Source organism: Microcebus murinus, chromosome 2, assembly GCF_040939455.1.
Source record: "Microcebus murinus isolate Inina chromosome 2, M.murinus_Inina_mat1.0, whole genome shotgun sequence".
In the NCBI taxonomy this organism is placed as follows: domain Eukaryota; kingdom Metazoa; phylum Chordata; class Mammalia; order Primates; family Cheirogaleidae; genus Microcebus; species Microcebus murinus.
In genome coordinates this window covers 47,745,627-47,771,782 of record NC_134105.1, presented here as the reverse complement: position 1 = coordinate 47,771,782, position 26,156 = coordinate 47,745,627, and the positions used below count along the sequence as shown (strand labels likewise).

Sequence of the window (26,156 nt, the reverse complement as noted above, 5' to 3'; positions counted from 1 at the left end):
AGGCTACTTTAGAGTCCCCTGTTGGAAAACCTATTGGACCCTATTCCTGGTGCCTGGTTGGGCCCCACCTGATATGGTATATAAGGCGCTTAGAGCAGTGTCAGGCACATAGTAAGCACAACGTGAGTGTTAAGTCTTAGATTTGTTCAAGTAGGTGAAAAAAACACTACCACCCATCAGAACACCGTGACGGGTGTTCTGTGCCTGACACACTGCAAGGAGCAAAAAGACCATCATCTGGGGAACCTCCAGTGTACACCCATGACTGTCGCTCAACCACCTGGGCATGATGTAAAGCAAATGATGACACAGCCTCCATAGCATTAGCAATTTTTTTATTTTTCCTTTTTTGTTGCATAGGAAATGCAGTACTTGCTTCCAGTAATTGTATTGTAATGTGAGAAGGTGGTAGCACTAATGGTTGAATACAAGAGTTAAACTAATCCACACCAGCTCAAAAAACCTGTGGAGATTTAGTTGAATAAGAATGGACGCCCACAGTGATTCTCAACCAATTACAAATTTTCACAGAACACAGTAAAACTAAAAGGGTAACTATGAGAGTCAATACAAGTATACTAGAGGCACAGGGGGCCCGGCTCATAAAAACAAATTTCAAACCAAGTTATTAACACGGGGGGTATTTAGTTTCACAATAGATCTCTTGCCCTCACTGGGAGTGTTCAGTCCCCTGCCCCCACAATTTGAAATGAAAAACGGAGGTATTTTGAGTGGACAGATTTCCATGGGTGCGAAAAGTCCCCAGGAACTTTGTTCTGGTGAGAGGTCAGGGCTGAGGGCTGGGCGGTGGGGGGATCACGTGTTTGCCTTTGGGAGTCTTCCTAAAGGACCTTCTAGAACCTGGTAAAGCTCCTAGTCTAGGTCTAGTTAGTATCTCAGTGGTGAGGCTACTAAATGCCTTTGCAGTGCAGAGACGAGGGTCTGAGACCAGGGAGAAGGAAGGGAGCTGGCAGCTCTCTCACTTCCCGAGCCCAGAGCAGCTAGCAGCCTTGTGACCTTGGGTTGAAGTATCAAAAAACCAAACGAACCAAAAAAAAAAAAAAAAAAAAAAAAAACCCAAACAAAAACAAAAAATAAAAAACCAAAAGGCTAATTTACAGACTGTTACCAAAAATAATAATAATAAAAATAAAAACAGAAATTTTAAAAAATAAGAAGTCAAAGGAAAAAGAAAGCTTTTGCCATTTTGAGAAGTTGAGTATAAAACAGCAGGAAAAATGGCCCAATACATTGGACGTCGTTGTCTTCGTCCTTGCAACCACTGTAGAGATACGAAAGTTCACATTGTACAGCCTGGTGGGTGCTTTCCACCATGAAGGTGCTCTGGTTAGATTAGAGGTAGCACTTCCACTGTATACTCTTGTGGTTCAGACACATTTTGGAAGTTTTTTGAATCAAATAGCAGAATGAGTCCACATGTGAAACTCGGGGTGCCTGGCGCACAGGTGAGTCCTACCCCCATGCTGCCTCCCTGCTCTCAGGCCCAGCTGTGGCTGGTCCCCTTATCCTCCTGAGCACCTCCAGTATCTGCTCACCTCCCACCCTCCGAACCTGGGTAATGTGACCCTTTCGGGAATAAAAGGCAGACGGGTGCTGACTTAGGGGAAAAAAAAAAATGAGATGAAATTTATTTAATTTGGGAAGCAAGTCGTTTCAAATTTAGATCAAAAAGAGTATACTAAAAAAAAAAGCCCCGTGTTAATAGCAAATGTCTTTTTCTTATGAATCGGGCCCAAAGTTTGTACAGAGTTTTATTTTTGAAGAAAATATTGCAACTGTGCATGAAACTAAATAGCCACGTGATTTCTTAGTTGTTTTTTTTTTTTTTTTTTTCTTTTACTATGAGGAGGTCTGATGTGAAGACAGATCAAGCATGGGTACCTGGCTGAACATTGTCCATTAAGAAAATGGTTCAGAATCAGCATAGCTTCAGTCGAGGGTCAAGGAAAACATCCCTCACTTGGAAATGTTCTCAGAGTGTCTTCGTAACAGAGTTCTTGAAATTCAAATGGTAGCTTTGAGACAAAAAATCTCGCCAGGTCCTGATTTCTGAAATCAAACACCCATGCTTGTCCCCTAGGAAAAAGAAAACAAAAAACAAAAACAAAAACAAAACACAAGTAATACTGAATTTAAGTAAATGTATACCTCCAAAATACTGAAAACAGCTGAAATCAAGAAAAGACAGAATTTGCGTTCTCAGTGAAATACCTTTTAACCTAGCTGACAAGAACCAAGTCAGAAAAAAAGACTAACATAACTTTGAGTAATATTCATACAGTTCACTAAGCATTATGGAATAGCATGCATTAATATTGTACGGTTATTTTACATCACCTATACCAGAAGGTCCTGACAGACAGCGAAGGCTACCGGTGTAGAAAAATCTTACTTCCGAAGAGCAATATAATACAGATTTCACAGGCACTACATTTTAATATATCAGGTATTATGCTGGTTTTCTTATAATTCTTTCTGTCCTAAAGCTGGCATTATAACAATGACCAAAAAGGCAAGGATTGAAGTAAACGGAAAGTAGATACCAAAGTTGATATAGTTTTTTTCTTCAGATAGATTAGTGCATAGTTCTCATGCAGATAAACACTGCTATGCATTTACACTGTTGGAAAGCAGAGTGAATTGAGCCCAAGTTGTCACATTTGTGTAAATCATTTTGTCAGCCTGTAATAGCACCATGTAATGGATTTGCATTAAACATTAAATTGATTTCAAAATTGGTGACACAGTATTCACTACAGTTAAGTGCTATGGAATAGCTTCAATGTTACCTGCTATATATCAAAGCAATTTTCATCCCACTGCTTTTTTATTGGAAAAAATAAAAGGAAAACATACACGACACTAATTAGACGAATGCACAGCCTTGGACGTGGAGAAGGCAGAGCGGGTTTACTGTCAAACAGTAAATACATGCATTGACTTCAAGACAGACTTGGCCTTGGAAGCCTATTTGAATGAAAGCCGTGCCGGTGGGCAGTGCAGCTTTCTGAGGCTGTCTCATGACAGATCTCGGAGGGTGGGTTGTGAGGTGCCACTGAAGCTCTCCTTACATTACCATGCCGGTTGTGTTTTAGATTTGTTCTATGGAGGCCTGCTACTAAAAAAAAGAAAGAAAAAGAATGAAAGAGAGAAGGAAAAAGCAAACAAAGAATAGCAAGAGAGCAAGACAGGAGAGAGACCATCACCACTATGGACAAAGATATTTCCAGAGATGTGATGCACGCTACATTAAATGACATTCTTAGAAACCATTTCCCCCAAAAAACAAATCCCAGGGAAAAAATGTTTTTCTTAATCCAGGTTTTGTAAATAGTTTATGACATTGTAACTACAGAATTCAAAGCATATGGGGATAAGGACTTGAAAAAATGAAAGACAAACTTTCTGAGATGGGTTTTGCATATTCCTGTGGGCTGACTGAATCTCATGGCTCTGGAAAGTCTGAGTTCCTCTACACTTTTGACTGTCAAAAAATGAAGAACACAAGCTTCGGGAAGTGTAACCTTGTCAGCCTGCCTAGAGCCCACACCTGATGGTGGGGAGGGGGCTGGGGAGTAAAGTGACAATAAATGACTGTCATGCCAGGGTGTGAAGAAACAAAAACATTAGTTCAAACCTCAGAGGAAAGAAAAAGGCTCTCTAGGATGGAGAGAGTGGCATTAGGGTGAGGGCCTCTGCCCGTGAATGATCAGAAAAGGGGTGTTTTGGTGGCAGGGAGAAGGGTCAGAAGGAAAAGCAGATAGAAAAATGGTAAGATTTAGTGTTCGTGCCTCTGACTTCAGTTCCCAAAGAAAAAACACGTTTTGAGTTATTTGAGGGATTTATCTTTGCCAATCATGTTAATGCCATTTGATGGGCGAGAAAAAATTCAAATGTGTTTCAGAATCAAGGGCTGGGCCTTCAAATGCTGATAGCTCTCAGTCTGTCTGTCTACACACCCCAGGTAGCAAAGTCTTCCTCAAACATCTTTGCTAGGCTTTTAATCTTAAAAAGCAAAACACTCATATTGTTGGTGTTTCTTTTTTCCTGCTTGATCACAACTGAACTACAGTTTCCTGCTGCTTTCTGGACAATGAAACATGAACAAAAATGTAACTTAGTGTATTTAATACTTAACCCCTGTTCGTTATCACCCTAGACTGCCTCCCTAATGTTTTAAAGCCTTTAAAACATTTTTTTTCCTGCAAATCTGTTCTGAGTTCCCTAATTTTAGCTTCATCAAACTTAATACAACAAAATACCTTCAAAAATACAGCATACCTGTAACGTCCATTTACAATGGTTTTTCAGTAGACCTATACTTCTTAAGCATAGGAATATGCTATACCATTGAGAGAAAAAAATAACTGTATTTAAATACTTACAAAAAAAAAAAAAGGAAACAGGAAAGTTTTAAACTTAAATCCAGTTCCCAAGGGGGGTGGGGGGGAGAAAGAAAAGCAATTCTATGAACGCTGCCTTTATAATGAACAATCAGAAATTTCACTAGGCTAATTTGACAGAAATTTTTCCTCATTTAAACAACATTACAAAAGTCCTGCATTATAAAATAGGGTAGAATAAATCAGTGTAATCAATAAAACTATACAACAATACAAATTACATATCTTCTGAGTGGGCAGTTTATTCTCTCTTTGCAGTCATGACTACAACATGCTCACTAAAAACAACTAAAACTGCCCAAACTATTGCTTAGTTTGTTTTGTTTAAAAAAGGGTGCAATTTTATTGTATATACAACCAATTTACTGGTAATACCTTGGCTTATTGCAAGGTTCTGACAAAATGTTTGTCTAGGCTTTTTTCCCTTCACTGTGAAGCACTGAAAGCTGCTATTTTTTTCTTTTTTTTTTCTTTTTCTTTTTTTTTTTTTAGTGCACATATGTCATAATAAAGTAATGCCCAGCTAAGTGCTATAGGGGAAGGCAAAGTATGCTGGCTGGCTATAGGAAGTGACACCGTACACTGACAATCACACCATACAACAGCGCCAAACGACTATTCAACCACTTATCAGACACATATGAAAATCCAAAATGTTTTATTTTATTTTTTTTTCCTTAAATAGAGATAACCAGTAAACAATTTTCAGAACTTGGAAGTTTAAAAACGTGCATATAAAAATGGGCATTATATACTTTTTATTGAATGTGGATTGACTGCAGTCTGCTAAGAAAAATGGGGTGTGGGAGCTGAAGAAAAAGGAAGTTGTCTTTTTTTTTTTTAAGGCTTGCTTGTGAAAGGAACAGTTGTAAAAACAAAATTGCTTGAAGCAGGGTCAGCTTAGTGCTTCACAGTTTGACTGCTTCTCTAAGAGGAGCCCTTCCTGCGCACGTGCATTCAAAAATCACAAAAAAGTACAAAGACAAACACCTAAAACACACTGCGTCAAGTGCAGCCCCGACTTTGGTCAAATAAAAAAAAAATAAAAGAAAAATTAATAATTGCTAAGCTTTTCTACATGATATAAGCAGGTATTGCATATTTTCATATATCTGGGGGGGAAAATAAAGGAAGACTCCAAATAAATTGTAAAATGCAGCAACATCCAAAATACTGATATTCTAAGCATCTACAGATCTCAGAATAGCACTGCCACCGACCATACAGGACAATAAAGACTACTCCTATCTGCGGAACAACTAACTTTCTATTTAGTTCTAGATGTTGAAACTGACGATGGCTGACATAAAAGTCACATTTACAAAAAGTGTCTCCAAATGCTTGACTAGGGAAAAACCCCTTTCAATTAGAGGAGCATGTGCAACAATTCCACAAATAATCGCTATCCAGGGCAAGGCACATTGATATGGAATTTTTGTTTTCGTGCAAATTAAGGAAAAAAAACAAAACAAAACAACATTGTTTCGGGGGGGAAAGATGAGGAGCAAAGTGTCTTCCCAAGAATTTCAGTTACTTGATTGTATAGGACAGTAGTAGAACCCTTCTGAAGGGCTGAAAAACATAGTTTAAAGGCAAGTGCCTAGAGTAGGGATTACAATATTGTGTCTTAATGCACTCTACTTTATCCTACATTAACTATATAAAAATTAGTTACTAACACTAGAACATGCAGAGACTTTCTCTGATCAGCAGGGCTTGCCAACCAGAACGTATATATATGTATAGTATAGGAAACCTTCTTGAAGTTGCATGGGAAGCAAAGGGGTGCTTCGCTGTCTGGTAGAAAAATCACTTGCACTTTTTTTTGTTTTTGTTTCTGTGTTTTTTTGTTTTTTTTTTTGTTGTTGTTTTTTTACATAAGATACAGGACATTTGGGGGTGCAAACTTTTTTTTTTTTCCCTAACAAGTACCCTTGATCTGAATGGGCACCAGCATTTATGTCAGTATTGGTTTCATTATTGTTATTATTATTCGTTTTTTTCCCATAGCCCAGTTCAGGGACGCAAAGGTCTTTAAAACTTCTGGACAATCTCTGGTACAATGAGGTGTCTGATAACTGATAAATCCTATGTTGCCAGATACATGTAAAAATTTTCAGAATTGGCATAATCCATTATAGACTTCTTAGCTTATAAAATTAACAGATACCATGATTTCATTTTAGTTATGTGCTTTGATAACAGAAAATAATTAATTAGCATTTAATGTAGTTAACATATTGTGGTAAAAGCACCATTAGATTTGTTTTTTTGTTTTTTTTTTAAATTTTCCTTCAGTTTTTAAAGGGATACAAGTTTAACAATAAAAAACATAAAAAGCAAAAATAGCTCCCCTTTTTCTTGCAAGGCTGTTTTTTTACCCCAATAATTTAGAGTCCTGGGGTGAAAGGACTTGAAAAACAAAAATAGAATTTTCAACAATCTCTATCTTACAAAGATATTTAGCTATCCAATGAAATTGCACTTTACTCAATTCAAAATTCGATTGTTTTGATTGATTCCTGTCAGTTTCTGTCAAAACAGACCATCTTCCCCATTTCCATGTGAATTTTTGTGTCATTGTTGAAATTGTTGAAAAAATGGTTGGTTTTTTTTTTTAATGTAAGTGCAGCATTTCAAAACTTTTAAAAAACTGAATAGTAGTAGTAGTAGTTTGCCATTTTCAGAATTGTTCTGCAATGTGAGTGGATTCATTGTCCTTGCGGGCCATGTTATATACTTAACTGCTGACAGCTGAACCAAACCAAACTAAAAGAAAAAATAAAAAAAGGAGCATAACTGCATTTTCTTTTTCCAATATGTTACAGAAAAACATTGCCCTTTGACTGTCCCGTAAGTTATATATTGCAGATCTCAGCTACTACAAAAGATTTAGTTCTCCATGTGTCCCCTGAATGGCCAAGGAGGACCACACCTGTGTGGGTAAATTCATGAAATACTGTGAAACAGCCGGGCTCCGTAAGGAAAGTGTGTTACAACAGGAAGTCAGTGAGCAAGGGTAGTCTTCTGCTAGCCAAGTCACCTAATGCTCACGCTACCACGGAAAAACACTTCAAATGTTACAAAGCCCAACCATTTCCAGCACCATATGAGAAATTACAACAGTCCCTAAAGTATTTAAAAAAAAAAAAATCCCAAAAGGTTATGGCCTTTGCTGTTTGACCATAATGCTCGCTGTTTCCTTGTACAAGTTGATTTGAATCGGTATTTCTCCCCTTCCACTGACAGTGAAGTTGTAACTGCGCGGGGTTGAGGTTGCGTCCATGTTACAGAGTTGAGAAGGGGTCAGGTGGTCTGTCTGGTGGATGGTGGGACACTGCAACTTTTATCCCAGGTACCAGGACTGGAAAACAAAAGGAAAAGTACAATTAGAAGTATGATTTGTAAAACATCATAGTTTGGAAGCTGCCTTTCGGATTATGAGGATGGGAGGTGGGATCTATGGTAGGGATGAGGGAGGGATTTGCAGGGAAAAGACAGACAATAGTAGATCCTGAGGCTCTGACTCTGATCTTACTCTTCCGAAATTAAAATTCATTCTGTCGTGGGGGTTTTGCCAGCATTCTGAGTATGCTTTACAAAATGAAGTATTTCTGTCCTCTTAAAATACAAATACAGGTTTTTGTAGTCTGGTGGGGGCAGGTAGAGGAGGGTACGGCATCTGGTTTATCACTCAGTCCTCAGTGCCTAACCCAGTGCCTGGAGTACAGAATGTTCTCAAGGAGGAAGAGCTGAATGAATGGAGAATGCGTGAAGGGAGGGGCTTCTTATGGCATGGAATGGTGCCACATGCGGCTCCGGTGATCGTCACATCTCCTTTTCAGTGAGGGCCAGGCACTGCAGACACGATCATAGCGCTCTTCTGACAGGCACAGGTGGTCAGTAGTGACATAAAAATAAGTGGCGGCAGAGGGGGAAAAGTGCTGTCTCAGGACTTCTGGATGATTCTGGGAGAGTCACAGAATTTCCCTTGCACTCCATTTCTTTATACACATAAGATTTTACAATGTAAAATTCTCCTTTTGGTTCAATATTTCTAAAATAATATTTTCAAACATGACACGTAATACTCAAGTAGTATTAAAATTTTACCCTATTGACTACCATGTTGTTCGAAGGAACAACGAGGCCACTGCATAGTCCTCGTTCATGCTTTTGTTCATTCAACATTTATTTAAAGCCTTCTGTGTGCCTGCAGGGCCTGGTTACTGGTTACCTTTTCCTTTCATAAATCCTTAGGTGATTAGCTTTGAGCAACTGTCTGGTGATACCTCACTTTATCTGCTGGCATTTCTTTTTCTGTTAAACAAACCAACCAATTATGGAGTAATATCAGAGTTTCTCCAGTGAAATAAAAAAGTATCTGGCTTTTGCCAACTTTTCTCTAGAGATACCCTAACAAATTCACTACATTTATCATTATTCACAGAAAAATCATTGACTTCTGGCAAATGTGCATGCTTCTGAATTCTCTCAGTGGACAGTACCAGAAAGGGTTACATTTGGGTTGATTCAGTCAGGTGAAGGCTCATCCAGGTCTAAGAGACTCAATTAGGTAAAGTAAGGACGCGTGTGATCCCCATGGATAAATGGCTAAATGATAGGCACGTAGAGGTTGGTATAAGATTTCCTGGTCACACAAGCTACCTTTGATTTGCAGAAGAGTTTAAAAAACCCAAGCCTAAACCAAAAAACTACTCATCCTGTATACTTTTCCATGTTATTCTTTGACCACATGCTTTGAGGAATACAATAAAGTCTCTTGTGTCCTGAAAGGAAATCATCCTGGCAAATACACACGGCCTAAATCTAACTGGACAAAAGAAAGAAGAGGGAGAAAGAAAGGAGGGAGAAGGTAATTCCAGAGCGTGTTTTTTGTAGGCCTCTCCTAATAGCTGACTCTGATCCACGTTAGGGCCACTTCCTCTTTCACAAAACTTCGGGTGCGGGGAATAATGCTTACAATGTCTGTTTTCGCACTTTCTAAGTCAGTTGTAAAATTCCAGACTTCTTCAATTGGACACTACGGTAGTTCTTGAAGCAAAGGCCTGGGACCCAGTGTGAGTCAGCAGGGGGAGCAGTTCTCCACACCACAGTTTCTGGATGAGACCTCAGGGCACTACAAAAATCTGCAGTGCCTCTGCACTTCTCTTAAACAGCAAAGCAAAAAAAAAAAAAAGTTTCTTCACACATCTTACTATTCAGTATGTGCCTTGCCGACAAGGTTACCCCAGAGCAGCTCTGTAATCCTTCACTGAAATAGGCTTTATTGATTGCTCTGGTCTATTGTTCTCTTTTCAAGTCCCCCAAGTTCAAGTTCATCCTGGTGTTACATCATGTCTGGTTGCTAAGAGCAACCAGACAGACCCAGACGTGACTATCATTAGCAAGAAACCCTCTGCTCTCCTCCCACCAACCTTCCAGTGGTTCTGACGTAGCAGGCCCACTGCAAACACATTGAAGTATTTATTCTGCCTAATTTATGACCTACACAGCAAGCGAGACCCCCACTCCAAAAACCAACACTGTTGTATATTTAATTAATCTGTCTTTCTCTAGCACTTGGGAAAGTTAGACAAAGGACTAATTATTGTGTTTCACTCTCCACACTTTTGGGGGGTGAATATTTGCATGGGAAAGAAGACTACAGGCCCAGCATCAGGGGCCCCCCCCCTCCTCTTTTTCTTTTTGCCCTATTGACATTTCATGAAATACTTTAGCTGCTTAAGGGAATTAGAAAAAAAATGCGATGTGAATGTTACTCCTTCTGAGTTGGTATTCAGTAACACAAATCAACTCATGACATGTTTAAATTTAAATGCTAACCACACACTCTCAGAGTTACTTTAAAGGTTAGTTTTTAATCAATAGAAGTTGCTGACTCCGGGTTTTTGAGCTGCGCACTGCAACTCTTGGGCTTTTGTCTAACGTTAAAGCTTTCAAACTTTTTTTTTTTTCCTTGAGATGATTTTAGCAATGATTTGCAGACACAGAAGGCTATTGTGCTCTGACCAGCAACATGTCAATAGAAGAGCAGAGCTGCCCTGTGGTGGGGTGTCAATATGACTCCTGAAGGCAGAGGTTGGGGGTCTTTAATAACCCGTGAAAAAACCTTAATTAACCCTTTCAGGCCCAAACCAAAACCTATTCTTAAACTTTTTCACTCCTATAATTTGACCATTAGTACTTATTTCAACATCACACTAATCTTCATGACAATTAACCCGGCTACTTGACCAAGGGTTTCCAGAATGGGAAGTTGGTTAGGGGAACCACACAGGGTTCCCCCCCCCCCCACCCCATGAAGTCTCTGTGATTAAATCATTTGTTTGCTGAGATGCCAGATAAACAGTTCTGACAATAATAATTTTTTAAAAAATCATCCATCCCGCTAAATTTTCTCATGATCAGTTCGTAATTGAAGACGCTCATAATCCCATTGTGAAGAGCATGAAAATCACACATGTAGTAGCCAATCCATTTCTATAAACTTCCAGGAACTGCTAATAACACCAGATGGACAAGATAATATTTGGAAAAGCCCATTTTTCTCTTGTGATGTTTTCTCATAATTTCTATTATGTAATTAAGCACCAGTTTCAAAACATTAATTGAAGAATGACTCTGCATATTTTCTTATTGGGCTATACAGGAAAAACATAAAAGAAACCTGAGACTATGAAATTGTTGGGGTTGAATAGCAAATCACTGGGAAAATGTTGACACATTAAACAAAATCTATTTACGGACAGTCAAAAAACCGTCTTCAGACATTTACTGACATAAGCTTAGGTTTCATATGGTTTCTGCCTTCATACTTTATAGCCCCTTAATCTAACCTACTTACAGTATCCAAATGGACTACAAAGGAATCTCTGTCTCTTATCTGCAGTGAGTGGCACTATTACAATACAATATAGGATGATGTTATCTCGATACATTTACATTAAGGAAGTAAACACAAAGCTTTGATCTATTTTTTTGCTCAGGAACTTTCAGCTACAGTTGTTTTGGAGATCCATAAATCCACACTCCTACAAAGGCTCCAGTTGCGTAAAATTAGTCAGTTATATTCACAACGTCTAAAGTTTGGGATGTGCTGAGGGGGAGGCGGGAGGGAAGGGGGGGGGTAATTGTCCTCTTTCACTGTTCAAGGTGAAACATCAAAAGAAATCTGCAGTCCAGGAGAAGAGCTCGGCTTTCCTTTTCTCCAGTCAAATGAAGAAGTAATCTCATCAGGTTGGAAAGTGCTGACTAAGGATTTAATAAAGTGCCTGCAGATGTGGCGTCTCTAAGGTATTCAACTCATGTAATGCAAAACAGCTCCACACTGAATGTGCTTATAAAATTTCATTTAACCATTGCAACCCGACTTTTTTTTCCTCTCACAGTTCTCTAAGGAGTTTTATCACACTTCCCACCCCTTAATTTACAGCTCCATGAAAGTTCGAAACCCATTCTGCTGGGATTCGGGAATACTCACAGTAGTCAGGTTTTATGAACCATAAACAATATCTACCTGACTGCATCCCAAACAGGGAGCCTGAAATGGCAGGAGGTACCTTTGACGGTGCCAATCTGTTCTGTTTCTTGTGCCTTGTGGAGAGCACTCGGGAAACAGAGACCATCTCCCGAAATACGGTCATGAGGCTGCCAAAGCTAGTGGTTGATGAAGGCAATGGACCCAACTCCTTAGCTCACAACACTTGTTCTAATATGTATAACAAGTTTCTAAAGAGCCTGTTGTGTTCTCTTTTCACTAAGAAGGCAGGATGCACATGTTAGAGACAGAAAGAAAAATGTCTGTTTGAGACAGTTATATTTTACTTTAACAAAAAAAAAAAAAAAAAAGGAGGAGAGGGTGCTGGGGGTGGGTGGCAGGGAGGGCAGGAGGGACTGACGCAGCAGAATCTGTTTTTCAAATTAAAAAGTTAAACAAAAGGCCTCAAGGGCAAAGTTTAACACTGCGGAAGGAGGTTGTTAATGTGGAATCCAGAACTGGGTGTGACACTTGGCTTTCTTCTCCAGGCCAGGTGGGTTACTTAAGGACACTCACACACAGAAAATGGAAACATGCAAATACAGGGAGGCCTCCCACCCCTCAAAGCCAACTCCTCAGCAGCCCCCAAAGACAACTTGGCCAACCAGAAACCAATGCTGCGTGAGCTGCTGTCACCGTTTTGCATGCTTTCTTGAGGAGATGTTGCTGGGTCACACTAATCCAGTTAGCCACTTTTGGCTTCCTGCTCTTGTTTGGATGAATTGAAGCCCACTGTTTGGCCAAAATGAATTGTCCTTGGCAAAGCAGCCCAAAGCCTGGTAGCCCGCTTTCCCCATTCCTATACAATGGAAGTGGGCAGGGCTCTGAGGGCGCCTCTAGCTTTGCACATTAGTGAAAACCCTCTGGGAGCATTTATTTACTTATTCAATAAGCACTAAGGGTGCTAGGTGCTATGTATGCTAGGTTCTGGGTATATAATGAATAAGATAAATAATGTCCCTGCTCTTAAGGAATTTATTTTCTAGCAGGAAGAAGGGCTAGATTTTAGACTTCTATACCCTTCGTGATACTGGGTACCTTACTTTTCTCAAAGTAGGATCTTCATAAACACATGTTGACAGAGGAGTATCCAGTGTCCCAAGGACCCAGGATTGAGTCCTGCTTTTTCCATCAACTAGTTGTGTGACCATAAATAAGCCAGTCCCTGTCCTTGGGACCACAGGGGATTGTCAGGACCATTCTGCCTTCCATGAGAGGAAAGTAGTGATTTATACTGGCTTCTTCTGAAAAGGGTGACATGCTGTACACAGGTGTTAGTTACTGGTTATTTCCAGCCTTGGGCTTTGATCTCTGTAGTCATTTTTCTTGTCTGATTTTATTTTGTTAATTAAAGAAAGCTTGTTTTCAATAACTCTAAACCAAGACTTGTTTATTGTACAGGAAACTATTAAAACAGTAATGGGCCATGATTGGTCCCGCTTACCTTTGTAGCCTTATCTTTTCACCACTTGTACTATGTTACACTTCTTCCAGATTCCCCAACGCCAATTGCCTTCTCCCTGCTGGGACTTGGCACAGGCTGGACCTCTCTCCTTGGCTTTGCTAATACTTGCTAGTCCTTGGGTTCTAAGATTAGATGTCCCTTCTCCTGAGGAGACTTTCTTGGGGTCTTTTCCCCCAGGGTTCACTTCCACGACAGTCACTGAACTGTAATTACCTGCTTTCTTCCCAAGAAAACTGACTGTCTTCTCAGGTGTGGCATCCCCAGTGTCTTGCCCAGTGGCCGAAAAAGTAGGTACTTTATTAAATACTGTTAAATAAAGGAAGAAAGGAAGGAAGAACAAGCTGTATGCAAGTTTCCCAAAGCCTGGAGTCAAAGCAAGGCATCTAGATGGATGACTTCTAGCATGCTCATGCCACATGTCCATGTCTCCCAAAATGACAGACACTTTCCCTCAAGGGACACAAGTCTCCACAAGTTGCTCCAGGCAGTTCCGACTCAAGAGCTGTTGCAACGCCGCCAACTGTGGCCAACTGCGTCAGTAGCATGTGCAATAGTTTTGTAACGTGGACTGCTGCCTACTTACTACAAGCACAGTGGAGTTGTCCAAACCACCGATCCCTGGAGAATGACTGTGCTGCTCCCGGCCAAGACCTCCGTTTTGGTTCAAACCTCAAGATGGGAAAACACTAATCTTTTTACCCAATAAGCCATCCAGTACCTCCAAATCTTGAGAGTATACTCACAATCCAATTATTCTGACTATTGTTCCAAAGTGAATATTTCACCAGATTTCAGCTTGCCCTAGTGTCTCTCTTACCATCAAGTGCAATTTTTTGGTCTCCTTTTTTATACTTTCATCAAGTAATCTTTTACCCTCATGAAATCAAAAATTGCACTCTGGCCCACTTGCATTTGCTCTGAAGACTCACTGGAGGGCTGTGTGCATAGCGGTAAGACCCAGGCCTCTGGAGTCCAAATGACAAAAATCTTGGCACACTTGTGTACTAGTCAAATGATCTTAGGCAAGTTAGCACCTCTGAGTCTCAGTTTTAGATCCCAGGATATGGGAATAACTTTTTATCAGTTTTTGTGGGGATTATATGCCTGGCTAAGGGCAAGTACAGAAAGAAAATCAGGAAGGCAGGGTAGATGGATTCACTAACTATAAAAGGTATCCAGGGCCTTATGGTCCACGTGAGACCCAGGGTTCCCCAGGAAAACAACTGCTCTACAAGGCAGCTTTCTCTTATTTAATGATATAATTTCTTAGCTAAAAGTAGCAGCTGCGTCAGTTCCATTTCCCCAGTTGCAAGAGAAAGTTCTTGAGAAAATAAAAATCTGTCTTTAATTGCAGTATTAAAATCAGAGCGGCGAAACCAACAACACAAAAGGAATTGGCTCAAGTTTATGAAAGGCATTTGGGCCCTTGCCTTGCAAGGCTAAACTGCACGCCTTGGAGGTTGGGGGTGAGGGGAGGAAGGGGAGGAAGGGAGGGAGTAGTCAGGCAACCAAGTGGGACAGAAACAATCCTATTTTGGTTTTTGTTAGCGAATGGCATACTACATAGATCAGAGACTTCTTATAAAATACAAACCCCCACTGTACACAAAGCACAGGAAAATGTGAGGAAAAAAGGGAAAAACTAAAAGCAGCTTAGGGTGTGTTAACGCTGCTATTCTGTCAGCTTAAAGAGTATTTTATGCTTGATCAACAGCTCTTTTTTATTGTGCTTTTCTTTCATTCATTCAAGACTTCAAAGCCGGGCACCACCAGCGTACCTGCCCTTCTGGGGCCGCTTAAGAGGGGGTTCTAATGAAGCACGACTCTGGGAGCCGGAGACCCCCGTGGACACGGCAGTTCAAAGGGAATATTTCCACAATGATTACATTTTGTAAATCTTTTTATGAAAGAGACAGCTTATTTCCTGCTTTTTCATGAAAAAAATAGATTCTGTCCATTAAAGTGAGTCCGCGCCACGGAAGCTGCTTGGGATCTGAGGTGCGGCGTGGAGATTAAGGGGACAATGACCCAATGAAATTGTCCGGAGTTCCTATCTATGTGGTCGTGATGGCACTGCCGGATTTTCTGGGTGGAGTCCAGACAGTGTGCACTGCAAGTGCAGTGACGATGGTGTTTCGCGCCTTAATTTTTCAACTCGGGCCTTGTGTGCATTATCTGCTCTTTTGTGTCATTGATTCTACAAAGTCCGACAAATACCAGAAGACAGGCCACCCCTTCTACCGCACAAGGGCGAGATGAAAGGTGTAAGTTACAAATTCATTAAACGCTGTATTTTAATGCCCTGAAATGGGACAAACCCTTTTCCATATGGGAAGTTAGCCATAAAAAAAAGCTGGCTCTGGTCTGAAGACACGATACAGGCTTTATTATTGGTGTAATGTCTGCTCCAAGGGCAAAAAATAAAGAAGCAGCATAGCTTTGGGTAATTTTTGATTTTCACATTAAAATAATCTTTTCCCTGGCCTTTTTTTTTTTTTTTCCTCCCTGTGGCTGGGGGGAGTTGAGGAGAGCAGGGAAGGAAGGGAATATGATTTCCTGGGGAGCTATGAGATGAAAAATGTATGTTTTCTACACATCAGATTCCAATTTTAATTAAATGCCTGTTGTCTAACAAGTACAGACAGTCACACTTGGGGTTGGCCCAATGGTGGCCCAGGGAGGTAACCTTTCTTGTTTAAAAAGAGAGGCGTGGGAGTGGAGGTCGGAGCTCAGCAGAGCGTGGCCACATTATAATAATCATTCCACCACGTGCTTTTTCCCTCTTGCTCTTCCCAAACATGACTCAGGTTCGCAGCCAATCGATCAGAGAGATTTTACTGTTTGGATTGTGCAGGTAGATAAAGTTCGGTAAAGGGGAAAATAACATTAAAGAGTCCAGTTATTTAAAAAATTCTCCCAGAGACATCCTGCAACAGAATGCCAGAAGATCTGGCCCTTTGCCAGGAACTAATTCCCAAACTAACCTTTCCAGCCAAGAAGCCCTTCAGACACTGGATAGCATCTGCCACCTTTGGACTCCCTCCTCCAGCGGGGGCCTCCACGCAAGCCCTGAGCACAGGTCCGCTTCTTACCTCTTTAAGCCTCGCCTGTTCACGGTTCTCAGTGCTTCCTCCTTTCCTTTCTAGTCCCATTCCTCCCCTCCTCCCACCCCTCAGGTCGGTGTCTGCCTCCCTCTCCACCTGTGCTGGAGCCCCCACCCGCCCCAGGAATCAAGGTGGACCCTACTCGGTCAAAGGCTGTGCAGACCAACGGTGCTTCCGACTCCACTGCCGGATTAGGAAAGAAGCAAGGAAGGAGGCGCTGAGCTGCAAACCACAACTGCCCCGCTTAGTAGCTGGAGTTGAAGGCTTCTGAAGTGAGCCAAAGAAACGAGGCGTAGAGACAGACTTTGGACAGAATGCAGAGGAAGTTGTAGCATCTCAGTTTTCAGATTCATGAGAAAAGAGAGTGAGAGTACAGGGAGATGCCACTGAGCACTGGACTGTGAGTCAGGGGCCCTGGTTTATGTCCTTGCTTAATCACTGACTGGCTAAGGGACCTGGGCACCTCATGAGACTTCTCTGATTATACTACAAGGTCCCGTTCCTATACCTTTGTGTAGTGTCCAGGAACACCTGCTTCTAGATGTTGCTGGTTCCGGGAGTCATCTGTTTCTCATTCACAGTATAGATGTGATACTAGTAGAGGTAAAATCGATCCTATCCCTCAGTGAGGTCAGAGTGAGCTTGAACATGGAAAAAGTCAGATCATGGAGTCAGAGACCTACATCCTGGTCTGTGTGATGGCAGGGGTCCACCTTAGCTTTTCTGCAAAACAGGCCTCAGTACACCAGTTATCACAGCATCAGGGGGAGGAAATAAAGACACAAAATGATTTTGAAACATTGGCCTAAAATATAAGCAGCAACATTATGGAAGGCACTGATGTGATCTAGATGGGGGGGTTTGAGTGTGTGTGTGTCAGGATTTCATCTGAGCCAACAACCCTGGATAAAAACAGAATGGTTTCCCAAGTGTAGGCAAAGCTCTGTGTGACATTCCCAAAAGCCCAAACCAGGAACCAGTGAACAATGCTTTCCTCCTCCTTCTGAGAATGTGGTAGGATTTAGGGTTTTATGGCAACAAAACTTGTCTTTGTTAAGACGTGACTTGCAAAACAAACCCACATGGGGGAGTTTGCAGTTTCAAATGACAGTATTTTTTTTTTTTTATGCTGAAACAGCAAATGCTTTTTATGTTCAGATTTATTTCCTTCTAAATTTGTAGATTAAATTTACAACTGAGCAATATTCATTGCTACAAACAATTAGATTCTTCCTGAATATTTCCAGGGGAGGTGAGTAGGAAGTTTCTTGATAGAGTGGGGTTGGGGACTGGTGCAAAGTAATGGTCCCATAGCACTGACAGTCTACGTGAAGGACCTTGTCAATAATTTAGCCATGTAAGTAACATGTGTGATTGGCAGAGCTACTTGCCTTCCCTGTGAGGGATCTATTGTTGGAGAGGCAATCTCATCCTAACACAGAACATTTAATTTATTTTTACCTCTTTAGTAATGACTTTTGAGATAGAGGATATCTCATAAGCAAAGACTGTTGAAGACTGATTCAAGAATGTGTTTTATAAAATCGAGCATGCAAACAAAATCATTTCTATTTTGTTTTCTGATAAATTCCACTTGGTAGTTCTCTACCAGTAACTGAGATTTAGGAACAAACTCAGAATACACACACACACAGACACACACACACAGTTTGGCACAGTCATATATTAATACCTCTACTATCACTTTGTTATCAATTAATAAAACCAATTACAGATTGCATAACTGTTGTATGTTTATTGGCTCCTTAAATATCCTTTTCTCTTGTTAAACCGCCATATGGATAGGAGATCTTATTATGTATTTTGCAAGAATGGTGGTAAGTTCAAATGAAAGATATGGACTTCCATTCTCATTCTGCAATCACAAAAATCTTGCAGACATGCCAACTTGTGCTATTCTAGAAGATGGTTCAATTAAAAAATACTTTAAGATTTTTCTTTCTTTTTAAGAAGTGAATTGTCTGGGCTAAAATATGACTTCCTGTTCTACTGCATCAGTCTTTCTGTATTGTTCTCCAGGAACATGTTTATGAGTTCAAGTTCAGGTTTAAACTAAATAAAACACTCCTCAGGAGTTTATAACTGAGCCTCATTTACATGTGCCTCCTCTGAACTCTGCCGGCCTCAGTATGCGAGTTTCCAAGGCTTGATGAAGGAATGTTTTACAGTTGGAATCTGTACCGCTTTCTCAGGCATTTCAGACTCAGAGTCTGGGCAGCACCAAGCCTTAGTTAGTATTAAAAGTTTCCTTAGATCTACTGTAGAGGCAAGGAAAGGGAGAAAGAAAGGCAGAGCAGGAGCCAAGAGAACTGGATCTACTTAATTTCCCCATAAGGCGTTCAGGTTCACATTACAGTTCAAAGGTGGGGAATGGATTCTGGATGTATATTCCAGGATTTCACAGCCATGATTTCAAATTTCTCTGCAATTATTTTCAGCTTTTTGTGGAAATGCTCAATGCCCATTTACTCTTTTCAAATATAAAAACTAGGGTTTGCTTAAACTATCTTTCTGCCTGAAAACGAAGTTAAAAAGCATTAGGAAGAGAAATGTCCCCAACTCAAAAGAGATCCCACATTATGTTTACCAAAAAACCTAAGAGGTTTTTGAGGTCAAAAAGATCTCTGGGATTTTCCAGCCAATAAAACACCAGAAGGGAAGAAATGGTTATTTCTGTGTTAGAACCAGGAAGAGTTGAACCATCCCTCTGAGATGCTCCGAGAGAACCAATCTGGAGAGAGCTGATTTCCTGGCTCACTGAAGTTAAGACTCAATCTTGCTGCTGAGCAAGGGTCCTGGAGTTCAGAGAGAGCAGTCATCACCTTTATGGACAGAAATGGAAAAAGAGAGGGAGAAAGAGGTCCAGGGACTCTGCCTCTCAACTTCTCTCTGAATCTGAGTTTATCTAGCAAGAGAGTCGGTATAGCAGTAATAAGTCAATGATGCTAATAGTAATTGTTACCACTGGGCAATGCCCAAGAGTTACTTTGTAACATCTCCTTATACTGGAGCAGTTCCTCCCTGATAGGTGGGCATACCCACCAAAATTGCAGGTTGTGGCATTCCCAGTCCCCCAGGTTCAGCAGCTGCAATCCTGCAGAGTGGTATGTGATGAATCAGATAAATGTTAATGGTTCAAGGGTGAAGCACTGCTCTGGGGGGTTCACAGAGGCAGCTCCATGGCAGAGGGTTGATAGACTAGGAGTCGGGCGGGAATCTGGATCTCAGTTTACATGTCTGTTAAGAATGGAGTAAGACCACTTTCCTAGCCTGGTGGTTGTGAGGATGAAATGAACTTATGTGAAAGTGTTTTGTCTCCTAACTGGACTGTAATTACAGTTTCAGGAGGGCAGAGCTGATGCTCTTTTTTGGAGTTAGACAGGGCGGGGGGATTCCTTTCTGTCTTGGGAAGACAGAAACCTCATCCTTATGTGCTAGCTCATGGTCTTTTCTTGGCCTAGTGCAGTAATGGGCAGTTACTTTTCTTGGATGAGTACAATAACAGCACGAGGACTCTGCCTATATGCTAGGCTTCTACTCTTTTCTCTCAATCCCCTCTACTCAGCCTAGTCAACGCCGAAAAACATCAAAGCCTTTCTAAAACCAAATTAAATGTGAATATGCTTCCAAATGAAACCCTTTGCTATGAAAATTAGAAGTTTCTTTTACTGGATGAGAACCTGAATAAAAGTGAAATCTATCTAGATGATTTTATGCAGAAATGGATGGTAAAATTGGTTTCTTCGAGGGTGGCAGTTACTTATGTGATTGTATGGAATTGGGGATCACCACTCTTAAGAGTTTCCTAGGCTTTGACCAGGACTGATTAGCCAATTCGCAGAAAGATGATAATTTGCATGTGAAATAATCTCCACATTGGTCAGTCAACACCAAACGACTGATAATCATATGTTCTTTCCTGGTTCTTATTTCTCTTCTTTATTTTTCAAAAAATATCAATCAATTTTTGGTTCGTCCCCCACTGCCCTTTGGCCCCCTGCCAATAAGGGTTGCCATAGGAAACCTGTTAAACAAAACTGTCAATTTTTTTTTAAAAGCAACTCTGGTAAAATGGTGAATGGGAAGAATCCAAAGCTCAAAATGGTTTGCAGATTTTCCTGAGGGTTTAATTTATCCATGTGGGTCCTAATTGTTTTGAAGACAAAATAATGTGATAGTTGATTTAGTAGTTGGTAGTTCAAAAATTTTTACATTTATTAATGTGTGGGTAGGTAGATTTATGCTGACTCTTCTGGTAAAACAGTAGCTTCAGCCTTCTATAACTTATTTTTTTTTCAGAAACAGAGGGCACTAAATTTGAAAGCAGGTTCCCTTAATCAAACCGTATGGAAGGCATGGGATGAAGAGGCCGAGCTACCTCCTGGAAACATCAGAGACTTGGAGGAGCAGTCTCCTCTCTCGTCGTACTCCCTTGGTGTTAGTTATTCGGTGTTTGGGATCCCTCATCTTACCTTAATTCTGTGCCTGGTTGCTCCTCAAAGCAAGCAGCCAGGAAGGGGGACGAAGGGACAGTCCAGATTTGACAGTGTTGACCCCAGGGCTGAGAAGCATTAGTGAATTCCATGAGGAGTTTCATCTGGCAGTTCTTGGTTTACAAAGGTCACTGCGATGCAAGGCCCAGGGGATGGGCCAAGCAGACAGCCTTCCTGGAAGCCAGTGGGGGTGGGGCACCAGGGAACAGTGATGCCGTGACGAGGGTGGCGTGAAGACAGTTTGGTACATCTTTAGACTCTGACAGGAAAAAATATTTGGGAAAAGGCCAACTACGAGATGCCGCACGGCCCCAGCTGAACGGTAATGATGTAACAAAGAGAGACACTCTGTACCATCCAGACACCACAGAGAACAACCGGCAGATACGAAAATCATTATAAGATGTGAAATTATACCTCTCACTGCTTCATTATCACTATATTTCATAATATTTGTCTAGAAAGGCACACAAAGCCTATCAGGTTAAATTAGTCCTAATGATCAATTTTAGTTTTATTCTAATTAAACAATTTCAATTTAATTAATGCAAGCACAGAAATTAGTCAAAATTACAAATGTAAATGTTGAACTTTAAATCAAAGGTCCTTCCTACTCCCTGCCTCATGTAGAAGCACTTTAAAGTGTTTGCCTGTAAAGGTAGATGGGAATTTTGACCTTTGTCTGTGCTGTGAAGGAGAGAAGATAGAAACATGTACAACAAAAGGCTACCCAGCAGCACAGACAGAAGCACGGGTTTTACACACACACACACACACACACACACACACACACACACACACACCTGCTGTGTGGCAGTCTATGAAGGTAAATTCTGCAAGGTGAACTTTTGAATTACATGCTTTTGTTCCTCAGGATTCTAAAGTATTTGGGTCAGTCTAATGGATATTGGGCTTTTATAAAACACCTTTGTAAAATAGAAACCATGCACCCATCTCCTAAGCCACATACTAAACCACCTGTCCCTTCCCTCCCTGGGGTCAGATACCTGCATCTCAGTCCTGCTCTGCCTCTGATTAGCTTTGTGGCCTTGCAGGTTGTTTCACTTCCCTGGGCTTTGGCTCCCTTCTTTGGAGGTGCTACATTATTAAGATGACATGCACTTTATTCCAAAATACACTTAAAGTCATATGTGAAAACAGTGGGGTCTAGAGTAGATAATCTCTAAGGAAATCACCAGCTTCAGTGTTTCATATTTCTATAACTTTGAAAAATACTGGCATCTTAAAATGGATTTGAAAATGGTACAGGGCACATGTGTCTGAGTCATCCTAGGAAGACATTTAAATAGCCTTTCTTCCCTCTTCATACAAATACAAAGTAGATGGAATCCAGAGCTCTAAAAATTTGAGGAAAAAAAGAACCTTGCAAAATGGACTTTTTGTCCTTAAAAAAAAAAAGGGAGGTACATGCAAAAATCTGAAATAGAAAAAAAAATACCCCAATAAAGAGAAATAGGTGCTCATTTTTTTTGTATTTAAAAACTTATACTGGTGAATCATACTTAGTAACAGGTGTGCAGTGCCACTGACTCTTGGTCTTAGAAGAGTGTTCCATGTTAACACTCTTATCCACAAGACAGCCACAGCTTCTTTTCCCAAAAGGAGGCCTTCATCCATTATCCTCCATCTTGACTTGTTTTCAACTGTAGATGAGAATTATCTGATAGCAATCAATTCACTATTACTGTTTAGGGACATTATAGAACAGCAGAGCAATTTAATAATATAGTTGATTAGTGTAATAATCATTATTAAATTTAATAATGATAGTGGGATTCCCCTTACCTTGGTTAATGATCATGGACAATTCATTTCTTGACTGCTAGTGGTAGAAATGGTTTCTGAAATATTAACTTCTGCCCCATGGGAATGATACTTAGCCCATCACATTTAATTTTTGACCTTCACTGAACAGCACGATCCTAATCCCTTGATTTTATAATCTTAACTAGGAAACATTAAAATATGGATTGACTCCAGTTGGCAGGAATCTTTATGTTCTTTTCACTAAAAAAGCTATAAATTCAATGGTTGACCTTTTATTTCCAGGTCACAAATGACACCCACTCAAGTTTTGTCCGTTCACATAGGATTTATGTTAGGGTCTACAGGTATAAGCCATGAAAGTTGAACTTTAATGAAATGTCTTTCAAAGATATGCACTTCACCAAAAATTTCTCACAAAAAATTAGCAGGTGGCCTTTTAAAAACAGCCATTATATCCTCAAGTTCGTTGCTGGCTTCCACTAAATCTATTTTTCACTCGTAGTAAGTTTCTTCCAATGTCATTTTTCAGGGGGTACAAATGATGCTTGTGTTTGGGACGGCAATAATACCATAGTTCCCAATTTAGGTTTCTAAACTGAAAGATTTCTGAAATGTTCTCTTTACCATCACCACAATTCATCTATCTCCAGTTGAAAAATGTTCCTTGTCCTTTTTCACAAAATCAATTGTATTGATGGGAGGCATTCCGTGTTGTCAATCAGGGAAATGTGATTTGATGGGACCCCAAAGCGGTGAGATAAGGAAAGGAATACCAAACCTGCTCAGGTCCACACCACTGGAGTGGGATCAATGTTTCCCATAATACTCACCCTGTCATGTAGCCTAACTGTCACAATTAATAATGTAGAAGGAGCTGATTAACTTAAGTGAAGTGCTCTCTGCTGTGTAAACACATAAAGATCTATGAGGCAAAAACAGTGGAGGGGGGCGGCACGCACCAGGAAAGAACAGAACGTCATTTTTATTTTTCATGTGTACACGTTCTCGCTTTCCATTCTTCTCTTGTAACAATTACTGTACCAGCCACTCTGACAGAGTCAATAAATTGATCTGGGTGTTGACGCAGCAGCAAGGCAGACTAATCTGATACACCATTATTTGCAATGGAGAGTGTGGGGGTTTGGGGGTGCACTTAGGTAACAGAGGGCAAAGGAGAAGTCAATGAAGGCAAGCCAGCATTGCTCCAGATCGGTAATTAATGCTCCGTGTGCCGCTTCTGGGACAGACAGCTGCATACGTGGCAGGTGTGTGTGTGTGTGTGTGTGTGCGCACGCGCGCATGTGTGCACTGAGAAAAGACAGGGAAAACGAAGCCTTCACCTTGGCTAAAGGATGCAGCCTAAGTAATACCGTATGCACCACTTATTTAAGTCCCTGCGGTATTTCAGTCACTCACACCGATCTGCAATTCAATGAGGATCACCACCCCATTAGAACTAATCATGTCAGCTGTGTATCTGACAAAATAAACATTCAGAAACTGTGCTCCTAGGTTCAGAACTTGTTTTTGCACGGGGAATTTTTTCCTCCCTTCCTTCCCTCATTCAGCATAAAGTTTAATTGTTTTTTAATATGGAATTATAAGATACATAGAGACTCTCCGTATGAATTCCTCAGTGTATTTTTCTTTACAGTCAGAAACGGCTGCTGTTAGCCGAGCTTTCCCTTGCTCCTCGGGAGTATGCTAAGTATGTTCTTAATAAATAAATATCATTCTACTGGCTAATGAGAGAATTAATGGCACAACTTATGGAAAAGGGAGATGGGAGGATGGGGCGAGAAGAGACTCAGTTCGGGGAGAAAATTACTGGATTATCTCTGGGGTTCTTGCCATATTAATATTTCTATGTTTCTTCTCCACACTCACAGGTCCCTTGTCCTAAAGATAAATGAGATGCACTCTGCCTTGGCGCCTGCGCTCGCAGAGGTTCGATCCCAGGGGTGCGGAAGCAGTGGCGCACGCTGGCTTCCCAGGGGCCAGGGCAGGATGCTGGGGGCTTTTACCCCAACCATGCTGGGGCTTTCTAACACTCTAACTGGAACGCAGGAATTAATTTATACTTTCATGAATGTGACATTTGAGGGTCAAAAAGGCTAAAAATTGGGGATGAGTATATACAATCACAACGAGTAAGATGTGCAACGTTTGGGGGATGGACACACTTGAAGCTCTTACTCGACGGGGGAGAGGGACATGGGCAATATAAGTAACCTTAACACTTGTACCCCCATAATACGCTAAAATTAAAAAAAATAAAAATAAATAAATAAGTCTTTGTTTTAATACTTAAAAAAAAAAAAAGCTAAAAATTATCCCAAGGTCACATGCTGAGATAAATCAAACCCAGGACTCTCTGGCTCCAAAGCTTGCATTTTTTCCACTCTATCATACTGTCCAGGAGAGGAGGGTATGTCATGACCACAGGTATAATTTTTACTACTGCCCATAAAACCCTGTACCTAACGAGTATTAGACCAAGTGAGGTTGAGGTTTCTTCACATACAGAGACCCCACTGTGGCTGTCGCCTGCTTCCCATCTCCCATAGGGTCAAGTCCAAGTGCCTGACCACTGGATGAAGGCACCCATTTATTCGTGACTGGACCCTGCTCTGACCTCCCAGCCTCATTCTCAACACTGTCTGCCATTTGCTTCACACTGACAGATGTACCGGGTGGAACAGAGTTGTCCAAACACACACTGCTGTTCCTTTGCGTGTGCTGTTGGCCCTGCCTGGAATGGAGCCTTCTCTCCAAGTAGGGCTTTCTCCTTCAAAACCAGCTCATGTGTCTTCTCGTCTAGCGTATCTTCCATGATCTCCGTGCTTCTCACCAGATTTAATTACCTACTCTTCTTATAAAAGATACACATTTCAATTGTTTCACTTACCACACTTTAGTATAATTTGTTTACTCTACTCCCTAGAAGTCTGGGAGCAATGTATGGCAGGGTTTGGATCATATATATGTGTAGCCTCTCTTCCAGCTTAGCATGGTGCCAGGAACATAGCAGGTGTTCAATAAATTCTGGCTCTTTCCCCTCTCTAAAATCATTCCCACAGCTGGCAAGTGGGATCGATGAGCTAGGAATCCAGGTATTTTGACTCCTAGCCAGTGTTTCTTCGACTGTACCACAGTGCATAGGTCAAGGTCCCTGATGGACCTGTCTATTGAATGCCCTCCCATCCCTCCAGCACCACTCCCTCCCCAGATACACACAGACACATGGCCAGGACCAGATGAAGGGGGATTAGGCTTGCAAGGGTCAGAAACTGTATGTTA

The 26,156-nt window shown here is 40.9% G+C and overlaps 1 protein-coding gene across 7 annotated transcripts in view; it reads right to left on the bottom strand.

The window, feature by feature from the left end:
• Positions 1 to 318: 318 nt before the first annotated feature.
• Positions 319 to 26,156, bottom strand: part of NFIA (nuclear factor I A) — a 554,190-nt gene continuing 528,352 nt past the window's right edge. For all 7 annotated transcript variants that reach the window (XM_075998837.1, XM_075998844.1, XM_075998842.1 and 4 more), the window contains one exon: positions 319 to 7,788. In XM_075998837.1, coding sequence (XP_075854952.1) covers positions 7,771 to 7,788 — 18 coding nt within the window. In that variant the 3' untranslated portion in view covers positions 319 to 7,770. The remainder of the gene's footprint in view (positions 7,789 to 26,156) is intronic.